Consider the following 12,077-nt stretch of genomic DNA (forward strand, 5'->3'; position numbering starts at 1 on the left):
TATCTGAAACTTGAGATGTAAAAGATCACTGAAATCAGATGTATAAACAAGACGCTGTACACACATATATATTGATTTTTAATATCAGTTCCTTGAGAATTGTTCTGAAGTTATGAGAGAAACACGCTGGCAAACACACACGCACAAATTTCCTTTCATTATTGTAGATGAAATGAATATCTAAAAACTTAAAATTTAGTGAACACTATAGATTTTAGAGAAAAAAAAATTATATTTCTGTTCAAAATTATACTTTATTTTATGTATTGATTAACAGCCATTTTAAGTTAAAAATTCACACTCGCTGAAAATAATAATGCATAATCATTGCTTCACGCATTTATTGCTGTTAGATAAAATTATTTTCACTATTGTGTGCATTTTCTTAACAATAACCAATAACTACGAATTGCGTAGAAGTATGCAATGCGAGTGCTACCGAAAAGACTAACCTAAGTTACCAAATGTCATAACCTGGAATCATCATCTTCCTGCAGCAGTATCACAGCATAATATGTACTGAAAGAAAACACCAACAGTTTTAATTCTAAATAGAAAAAACTTCTTTGAAAAAATTTCTATAATATGTACGCATTTTACCATAAGTTTTATGGGTTATCAAAGTCATCATATTTTCTTTCAAAAAAAGCATTTCTGAGAAACAAAAAGTCCAAAAAAAATATAAAACATAACAAATAAATAAAAAAAAAATAATCAGTTTCACATAAAAATTGCCAAACTACCAATTTAAATTAAGGCTTGGATATTTTAAAAAAATTTCATCTTGTAATTTTATTGTTCTTTACTCAAGCATGTAAGAACCAAACCAAAAACCGATAAATTTCGATGAAAAAATCTTCAAGGCGCTTTATTATGACCCCTAGATGATCAAAGTTCTTTTGAACTTTTATAACGACCTTACCAAAATCCCCTCATTTCTCACCTCACATCAAAACAAATTTCTGGCCATCAACCTACACTACATAATAGGTTACCTAACCGAGTAACACTTCAAGAAATTTATAGCCATTCTGCTCTTTAATATACCAAATTAAGGAAACGCGAATGGCTAACATACCGATACAAATGAGGTAGAGGTCAACATGAACATACTTAAGGCACTGCAACCCCGCAATATGCAAAATGCTTTTCCTCATAACAGTCATTAATACTTAGTCGCAGCAGAAAAGATATTTATTTAATGCATTCATAGGTAGTTAGGTCTTGATTTATATACTCGTTGTAAAGATAATTTAAATCGTCGATCATGTTCGCGCCAACTAAGGTGATGGCGGGTCTATGTTTTCGCCAATCATTATGAGTTGAAGTGTTTGTGGTGACAATGAAGTGACGGTGAGTTAAGGTGCGGGGTTAAATTGTTGTCGTTTTAGTTTCATTTGTATGGGGAGGGGGTGTTAATAAAGTGATCTGTATGCAAAAATGAGACGGTAATGTAAAATGTAGACTTTCAGTCTGCTATGATTAAGTTAATAATGAGATGTTATTATAAAATATTTTTAATAACAATGAATATTTATACTAGCCTTGGAAAGTCATTTGCATGTTATTTGCAATTACGAATAACAATTCAATTTGAATTTATTGACTCATCATAAACACAAATAAGTATTTCTTAAGGTACAATTTTACTAAAAATGTATATATATATATATATATATATATTGTAATTAAAATTAAATTATATACAGAGCCATACAGAGAACTCAACGTTACTAACAAATTTTTCAAATAATGTAATTAATAGTTCTAGTATCCCTTCAGAAAAGAAGAAACAATTACCTCATATATTGTTCAACTTTAAAAAATTTTCATCATTTAATTAATTGAGTGAGATAAAACCATCTTCACAAAGATACAGTTCAGTGCTTCAATGATACTTTTCAAGTGATAATTATCGGTGCTGCAAAAGAAATATCTGTACACTTAAGATCTTAAACGTGCTAATAGAGACATTTTAAAGAGAAACATATTAAAAGAGATACAAATTCAAGAGTGATGAAACAAGGATTTTGCGAAAGCTTTTAATTAGTACTGTTCGGTCTAAAATTATGTCGCCTATTTGCNAAACAATATATATATATATGTATATATATATGTAAATAAATACAAGAAAACACGAAAAAAGTTAAGAAAAACAATAAGTTTCATTTATTGCGCTTAAGCTGCAAGTAAACAGAACCCATTAGATAAGTTCAAAATGAAGAATAAAACAAAGAGAAATTAAAGACATATGAAAAAAGGGGGAAATAATAAGTAATAAGTAAAAAAATAACGAACAACAGTTTAAAAAAAAAAGGGGGGGATAAAATTTTATTTAAAAAACCGGAAAAAAAGATATAATCTTTTCATCAGCCCACACGATTATATCCGTAAAACAGACAATATATCCGTAAAATTGCAACTGTTTTACGAATTACTGTTTACGAAAAGTCAAATTACTGAATTTGTATTTAAAATATTCAACAAAAAAACAAAGCAGCACCATTTTATCTAAAGCATTCTTATTGGACTTCTGTTGGTATTTTTAAAAGTATTTTGCTTTTATAAAAATTATTTCGGATTTAAAGAAATTATTTTGACCTCGAAAAACGATATAACTTAAAGAGCGCTAATTTGAGTGTAAAAAGATTTTACAATGACCTTATGAAATTTTGCTTTTAAAAAACTTTTACTTTGACCCTCAAAAACACTATTTCGTTCTATTTTTGTCTGTCTTAAAAATTTACTTTAACCTTTAACTATTTTATTTTGGTTTTTAAAGAAGTTACTTTGGTCTCTAAATACGTTACATTGGATTTTAATGATTGCGAACTCTTAACGTTAACTAAAAACCTAAAACTTTAACAATTAAAACAATATAAAAGTGTTCCTACCTCTACAATTTCCTCAATTAGAAAAAAAATATATTGTAATATTTTTATCATAATTAGTTTTACTTTTAAATATAACAAAACTCGTCACGAGCATTTTCTATTTTATTCTAAAATGTCAAGATAACATGTTTCTACGGAAAAAAAATATTATTCAACATAAAAAGCGGAGTGAAACTATTATATTCAAAAATTTCTCATCAGATTTCAGTTTGTGGTTTTAAAAAGTTAATTTGCTCTTTTTAAACACTATTTCAGATTTAAATGAAAGTTACTTTGTTCTCAAAAACTGATATAATTTTAAGAACGCTATTTGACTATAAAAAGAGATTACTGTGATCTTATAAAAGTTTACTTTTCAAGAAACTACTTTAAAAAACTTTTTTTTTCCATTTTTGTATTTATTTCTATTATTGGATTCCTATTATATCTATTTCTATTATTGGATTTAAGTCTTAAAAAGTTCTTTCATAAATCTGTAAAAGTTCTATTTTGATTTTTGAAGACAGTATTATGACCTCTGAAAATGTTACTTTGGATTTCTATTATTATAAAATTTTAATTCTAAACATAAAAATTCAACTTTTGAAATAACATACAATTTTCTGAAGTCGAAAATTTATTTAATAAGAAAAAAAAATATTGCAACATTTTTAACGTAAGTATTTTTATTATTGTAAATTTCGTCGCGAGGACTTTTAATTTTATTCTAAATTGTCCAGGTAGCAAGTTTCTACAAACAAAATGTGATCAACTTAAAAACTGGACTAAAACTATTTTATTAAAAAACATTCTCCTCATACTTCAGTTTGTATTTTTGAAAAGTTAATTTGATCTTTATAAACAGTATTTCAGATTTAAAAACGTTTGCTTCCGGAAAACGATACAAATTTAAAAACGCTAATTTGACTATAAAAGATTTCTTGGCCTTATAAAATTTGCTTCTAAAAATTACTTTGAAAAAATTACTTTTTTCAAAATATATTTTTGTCTACTTTAAAGATTACTTTAACCTTTAAGAATTGCATTTTGACCTCTAAAAATGTTACTTCGGATTTTGAAAATTCATAATGGTTAAAAAAAAAAAGGCTTCTACAAATTTAATGCTCAGAAAAATTTTATTTTCTGTTCAAATTACATACAAATATACAATCAAGTTAAAGGTTCTTAACATAATTCCTGAAGTAGCTCCTTCCAAACTTTTTCCAGAGAAACGTTCTGAGGGAAGCCTTGAGGTGAAGTCCACCCCCTCTTCCGCTTACTTACATTATTATCTTATCCTCAATGCTATTTTTTCACACCTTTTCTTTCTAGACTTATTTTATGATATTTTATTTTAAGGGGAGGAGGTATAACTAAACTTCCTTTCTTGCTTCGTAACTTTTCTCACACCCTATTCTGATATGATAGCTTGAGGCCATAAGCTGAAACTATGACTTTATCTTTTAGTGTACTTTTTTCATTTTTGATTCTTTTTTTCTTCTTCTTTTCGGTACTGTTTTTATGTATGCTTTGGGGGTCTTTGTAATAAGGTATTTGTTTTAAATAGTTGGATGAGAAAAGATTTTGTTTTCCTGTGCATTACACGACACATTGAGCTTTTAGTAAGTTGTGAAAAATGGCGATGTTTCAAAGTGAAAGATGCTGTATTAAAAACTGATGCAAGACCGTTATTGCTTTCTTGTACGAAGGAACTTGCTTTAATAATAGTTAAGTTTAAAACACTATTTCATAAAAACAGCTTTAATGTTTTATACCAATCTTATTAAAATAAAAAAACATTTCATTTAAAAAAAAATTTTTTTTTAATCTTCTCATCTATTTATAAAGCACAAAATCATTACGAAATATCCCGGACTCTACTCTGTTTTTTTACTTTTTAAAACGTAGAAATATCCAATTTTTTGTGCTTTTTATTTACATCGCTCTAGAGATGCGCAATGAGCTATTGGCGACGGTCTTGGAAGCATCCCCGAGGATGATCCAGTGACGTCATAGATACATCACACCTCGTTTTACAAGGAAGGCACATTTACACACCATCCATTCATCCGCAGATTGCAATTTTGACCTAAACCAGAGCACGATCAATCTCTGATCCAGTTCTCTCAGAGATATTTATTTGTTATTGGAACTTCTGTGTCCCCGAACAATTTTACGTGCATCAGTTACCATTTTGTTCACGGTGAGTCTTTGGCCGACGGTAATTGAACTCAACACCTCTCGGATGTGGACGCATTGTCCTACTCCTCCTGCCTTTTTGTAACTAATATTATCCCCTTTTAATTCCTTTGGAGAAAAAAAAATAAGGCCTTATTTGAATAGTGGCACAACTCTAATTCCACCGAGGAACTATTTTTTTCAATTTCTCACTCTCCTGTATTTGATTTTTCAACAGATCATAGGTATTTTTGTATAGTTGATTCCAAATCTAAAGTCAGTTTCTATCTCCAAGTTACAATTTTTCTTAAATGAAAATTTTAGTCTATATTTGTGTCGAAATGTACAAGTTTTAAAGCTTTATAAACAACTGGGAATCGAGTAAATATTGCAACAAATCTCTTGCTGAGTTAGAGCGCATCATTAGGATTAAAATTTCATAGGAATCCATGCCCGGAAAGTCATAAGAAGTTAGGGCTGTTTCTTCGTGAGCTTCTGAACAGGTCATAACAGGAAAGTACTTCTAGCCACGTAGGATGACATTTATGGACATGGTTTCCTATTTAATTTCAGTCTTGATGATGTGCCCTAATTCCCTTAAAAAATCTGTCGCAATGTTTACGTTACCCAATGTTATACATAAAGCTTTTAAGCTTGTACATTTCTACAGAAATTAGACTGAAAATATCAATTAAATAAACTGTAGCCTTAACGGAAAAAATTCAGATTTGAAATCCACACACCCAATTTAGGCAAGACGAAGTATTTATAAACATGCAGCAAAAAATTTCTACTCTAGCGCCGTTCAAAAAATGGCGCTATAAATATTATACTCATACAAAGTCATTTCTAACTTATTTTATTACTAGTAAGCAGTTTAAGGATATGGAACTGAATAACTAAACAATAACAAGATATATAAAACAGAATATACTTTCAAAGCTTCCAGACGTAATCCCTCCGCTTATGTTATGTCAATTAGTCGACGTTTGCATAGGCTGAATATTCAAAGGGATCTTATGATTTGTAATTTTACCATTCATACCATTCATTTTTACTAATCATTTACGCTTTCATTTACCTTTCATTTTCCGCAATTTATAAATTCTAAGAGGCTGTAAACCGTTAATCGTTTTAAGAAAATTAATATCACAACATCAATAAGGCATAAGGTGTGACGTCGATTGAATGTTATCCCTTATTTGGTTACATTTGAGTAAAAGTTTGTTATGTTTGGGTACACTGAGAAAAAAAAGTACGATCAAGACTACCAGAATATGGTAAAATATACCGTTTTTCAGGATCTATGGAAACACTAAAATGCTTGGTTATTTTTAACGAACCATCGTGGTAATGATTTTGGCAAAATGAGCAATGTAATAAGGTTTTATAATATGTAATAAAATTTGGTAAATGAGGCAAATTTAGCAATGGTAAATTTAGCAATTTAATCGCGATTTCTCAGAGCATGGTATAAAACCATTTAGTTTGTTAAATGTACTTTCAGTTTTGTATTTTTCAATAATATGGGGTAATAAATAATAATATTTTGAAATCTAGAATTTCCGGTAAACTGTTACAATATGAACGGTAATATTACCAAATACATGATTTAAATATCGTGTATTTTAGTTTTTATTACCAGAATTGCGTTATTTTTTATCATAAATGTCATTAAAATACAGTACAGTAGTAAGACTAGAATTATTTTCGTCTTTTATCATCATTGCTTGTAGAGTAGTCCGAATTCCTTGGTAGTCATCCAGTTTGTTTTTTTGTCCAATTTGCAAATTGAAAGAATGTGTTAAAGTGTAAATACTACAAGCATAATAAGCATTTTAAGACGCACTTTTTCAGGGTATAATATTTATAATATTGATAAATATTTATAATATTGATATATAAAAATATCTATATATCAATATTATAAATATTTATATATTAATATTATAAATATTTATAAAGTTTATAATATAATATTTATATCTATAATAGTTATAATATTTATATTATAAATATTATAAATATTTTTAAACAAAAATTTAATTCTAATGAATGCATTTTGCTACTAATAAAAAAAATCATCCAGTTGAAATGGTAAGGTTTTCAGTCATATTAAAACATATAAAAGAAATAATAGGTTTTTACTATGTTGTAAACTATTTACAAGGTAAACGGAGGTCTACAAATCAGAAAATTTACAGCAGGTAATAATGTGTCTGTAATGTAACACTATGAGATGAGTACGCTAGAGATGTCTAAAAAGAGTGTTTTGAGATGGTATAATAGCCATTCGTTTAAGAATATAACGGAAATATTGTACTGAATTTCGATCAATATTCTTGAAACAATTTTTTTATTAATTTCCCTAACTTTCGTTGAGAGGCCGCTAAATCACCAATTGACGCTACTGGTGTTAATTACTTATTGTAATAGGCATTCTGTAAACAACTACGACTCAAATTATGGTAAAAATTACCGGCACTCTGAGTGCCGTTGCGTTTTGCTGTAAAATCATAATTATTATTGAGAATATTTAAATGTTTAAAAATATTTTATTGAATACAAGGTGTGTAGCTAATGTTATAACGCATCAATCAGTTAGGCAATAATTTCTATAGAAATATTTAGTTATTCTCATATACAAATACTTAAGTGTGCTTTAAAACATAAACATATGAAAATACATTAATCCACTTTGTAACTTACTTTAAAATATTTCAAAAAGTTTCTAAAATTTAGAAGAGCGAGTATTTAAAGTATTTTACATTTTAAATAAAATAATATTTCCCTATCAATCATTTAAACAATCCTTACAATAGAAATAATTAATTGCTTTCATATACAAATATTTAAATGTGCTTTAGAACATACTCATACAAAAGTTCATTAATGTACTTTATAACTGTGTGGCTATCATATCAATCATTTAATCAATCCTTTCTATAGAAATGTCTAATTGCCCTAGTTTACAAATTTTTAAATGTGCTTTGGAAAATGCAGATACAAAAATATAATAATGTGCTTTATACTTACTTCATATTTTTTCAAATAAATTTTTAAAAATTAAAAGAACATCAGTTTAAATTATTCCACATTTTAAATAAATGAAGATTTCAATATAATTTGGTGAGTTTAAGGTGTGTGCAGCTTATGTTAAATGGTACCAATTATTTAAACAATCTTTCATATAGAAATATTTACATGTTCTCATATACAAATATTTAAGTGCACTTTAGAACATACACATAGAACAATGCATTAACGTACTTAATAACTAGTTTAAAATTATTTCAAAGAAATTTCTAAGGATGAGAAGGACGTGTGTTTTAATTATTTCACAGTTCAAATAAAAGAATATTTCAATATAATTTGTTTAACATAAGCTGTGTGATATTACATTAGTAATTTAATCAATCATTTCTAGGTAACATTTAATCGTGCTCTATAGTAACTGCCCATAATATTAAAATGTTATTTATTAATTATATCTAAATATATTTCAAAATTGATAAGAACGGGTTTTTAAATTATTTCCCAGTTAAAATAAAAGAAGATTTAAGATAATCTGTTTAATATAAGCTGTGTTGTAATTTGATCTTACTTTAGTAATTTCAGCAATCCTTTGTATGAAACATTTAATCATGCTAAAGAATAATTACGTAACATATTAAAATGATCGTATAAACGTTGCGTATAATGTTATTAATATTATCCTTTTCGTAAGTAAAGCTAAATCGAAAGATCATTCATGAACTGCAAGTAAAGAAGACAATTGCCGCTGGATGCCGCTGTTAGCATAGTTTTGTCGGCGAAATCCAGAGGAAAAAAGGAAAATCCCCCTACAACATAGTTCCGATCTCCGCGAATCAACCCAGATGCCGCTTGAACGGCGATAGAGTAAAGTTGAGTTGGGTGCCGTCCTCTGTATTAATCACGAGAGAAGTTGCTCCTTAACAATAGCGATCATATATTCAAATTATTTACGAGTTATTTAGTGGCAACGGTAAATTTTTACCAAAAAAGATTATTTTCTTTATCGTTTGCGTTTTTTATTGGTGGATTTTTTTTAAATGTGCGTGAGGATTACAAATGGATAGTGTGGAACATCGGAAGTTTGTGAAAGAATTTTAATATCGTTTGGAATTTCGCTTAAAATTGCTAAAGACCGTTCGGCATGGCCGACCCGCAAACGGTCATAGAAGGAACATTGAAATACAGAGATAATAAGAAGGTAATATTTTATGAAAATAAAAATGTGAATAAATATTTGAAAAAATATATATATATATACTCACCAGAACCAAAATCAATTTAGTTTTGTTAAATATATTATTGTCCCCATAAAAAAGGGTTCTATTAAAAAATATTTTTCTTTGCAGTGGAAACCAAGGTGGTGCGTTATAAGGAAACTATCACCAGTGGCAGGTTAGAGTTTAATTCATTTTTGCTTAAATTGGTTTAAAATAATGTGCAGGTATTTATTAAATCTTCAATACTAAAAATGAATGCCGTGTTTTCTCCGAGATAGTTAGTTAATTTTAGTCAAAGCTTTTTACTTTAATTTCTTTAAAAAAAAATTCTGTCGTCTACTCAGTAGTTGAATAAACACTTTTATTATTTAATTATCAGTTTCTGTTTTAATTTATTTTAGAAATTTTTTATATTAAACTTTACTTTGCGAATTAACATTTAAAATTTATAAAAAAAACATATTTTTAAAGAAACTTGGCTATATCAAAAGAAAAAAAAACTATTTATTTTTACATATTTAACCAATGGGGATATATTAAGTTTTATTATGACTTCAAGAATTGTATTTTGTTTTTTTATCTTTTCACTTGATTTTTTTATTCAAGTTTGTAAAAAAAATTATTCATTTACATTTTATTCAAAAGAACAAATTTACCGTTTCTCAAATATTGGCAGAGTGTATTGTATACAACAAACATTATATAAAAGCTCATTTTTATTAACTAGTATTTAAAATTAGGTTGAACAGTTGTATTTTCAAAAATAAATGATAGTTACAATTATATATACAATATAATTAATATTTTTTTACATTAAAAAATAAAATAATAAGTTAGCCTGCCGTGTTCATTTGTTTGATAAATTTGTTTTCATTTGTTTGATAAATGACTTACTTTTATTATATATCACGAAAACGTCACTAAAACAAAAACAAGTTTAATTTTAATGATAGAAAAATTTATTATATATTGTTTGAATAATATTTATTTCAATTTACATTTCCTTTCTTGTAACTGATGCTTCATAATCAAGCTTGAATATTTATATATTTAAACCTACAATTGTTATGCATATTAAATTAAACTTTTTACAATTTATTTAGTACCGAATATTCCATTACTTAAAACATAAAAAGTTTCATAGCCTTAACAAATATATAACAAAATAAAATAGTCAGTAAATATTACAGCTGTACTTAAATTTGCATAAAATCTATTTATTTTAAGAAAATGAATAAAGACGGAATTCAAAAGAGTAAATAAATATGCAATTAGTCTTACACCTCTTTTTAATTCAGAAAATACTCTGATTTTGTTAAAATAAATGTTATTTTATTATTAAAAAAATCTCTTTGAAAAAGGAGAAAAAAATATTACAATGTTCAACGATGCAATTTCAAACGATGACTTTAATAAATTAAACTTTTTAAAATTGGTTTGCTACAAAATACCATAATTTAAATGGAAAAAAATATACTAATAAATAAAGCAGCATTTTATTGGTATGCATATTGCTTACATATTTTAATTTGCTTTTCTTTTTAGATTTTGCTAATTTCATGTTTTCTTTAACTCAATTAAAAGTTAAATTCTTAATTAATTCAATTTTGTTATTGTTTCATTTTCAAAAGTTACATTTTGATTTAATTATGATTTATTTTTATTTTTGAACTTGCATTATGTTTTAATTTTACAGAAATGTTGTTATTGAATTAGGATGAGACCAACGGATGAAATCATAATGAAATCTGCATCAATTAGCTCTTAAAAGTTCAAGATTATATTAAAGAAACTAAATAAAAGTCATTTTGTTTTTCCTTAAATATACTTGTTATATTTTTGTTTGTTTCTAATTGCTTCACTTTAATCAGTTGCAATTTGTTTTGTTATTTTGTATAAATTTTATTTCACATTATTTAAGTAGTTAAAAGAATTGCAGAAGAAGAAAAATATAATATAGTGAAAGAATATATAATTTATAAGATATAATTTTTGCTCAAAATTAAATACTATAAACATTTATGTCCTTTTTATATCTTTAGCAATTGGTAGTAAATTAATAACTAAAATGCTAATTTTTTGCTGAGAACTTTAGTAAAACATATAAATTTTAGATACGGTTTTTACATTCAATTTTAGGGAACGCAAATTGTATTGTTAAACACTATATTCTAAAAATTAGATTTTAATTGAATATTAATTATCATAATTCTGTTATTATTTCATAATACTGTATTTTAGTATTTTAAAGAGCTTCAGAATTCAAAAATTTTTCAAATAATAGAAATTTTTCAACTATCACAGTTACTCAACACTAGAGTTATTGTATTTAAACTAGTTTGAGAAAATTTTATCTATCGATAAGCAGCTGCATTGGCGTCGGTCAGCTTAATTGGCAAAGTTTCCCTCAAAATTGGTATTCTTAATATTCCGTGTTTTAATCATGCTTAATCGAGTATACGTTTCCATTTCGAAATTTTTTCACAATTTAAAGAACATGCTAAACTACAACTAAGCTGCAATAATTATTGTTGAAATGATTCAGCTCTTTATCTTAAATTAACTTTAAATTCCTCAATTAATTTCATTTTTAATGTCCATCTTATCTATCTTTTAATGACTTCTTATCAAGAAAATTAATCTATCAAAAAATTTGCTATTTGTTTAGCATAAAATAGAACCCATAATTTATGACAAACGTTAAGTGTGACTATCATAGATCTTAAAAGTTTGTAATTTCACCAAATATATGATTATTTCCATATATTTATTA

The 12,077-nt window shown here is 26.6% G+C and overlaps 1 protein-coding gene across 2 annotated transcripts in view; it reads left to right on the top strand.

Moving 5' to 3' along the window:
* Positions 1 to 8,925: 8,925 nt before the first annotated feature.
* Positions 8,926 to 12,077, top strand: part of LOC107445240 (serine-rich adhesin for platelets-like) — a 276,058-nt gene continuing 272,906 nt past the window's right edge. Inside the window, exons 1-3 of one of the 2 annotated variants that reach the window (XR_001584230.3) lie at positions 9,193 to 9,285; positions 9,434 to 9,479; positions 11,001 to 11,127. Coding sequence is in view for 1 of the 2 variants with exons in the window: in XM_071184549.1 (XP_071040650.1) it covers positions 9,229 to 9,285; positions 9,434 to 9,479 (103 nt within the window). In the remaining variant the exon portion in view is untranslated. Of the gene's footprint in view, positions 9,286 to 9,433; positions 9,480 to 11,000; positions 11,128 to 12,077 lie in introns of those variants that run through there. The other variant, XM_071184549.1, reaches the window with a different exon arrangement.

Source organism: Parasteatoda tepidariorum, chromosome 8 (assembly GCF_043381705.1).
Source record: "Parasteatoda tepidariorum isolate YZ-2023 chromosome 8, CAS_Ptep_4.0, whole genome shotgun sequence".
NCBI lineage: Eukaryota > Metazoa > Arthropoda > Arachnida > Araneae > Theridiidae > Parasteatoda > Parasteatoda tepidariorum.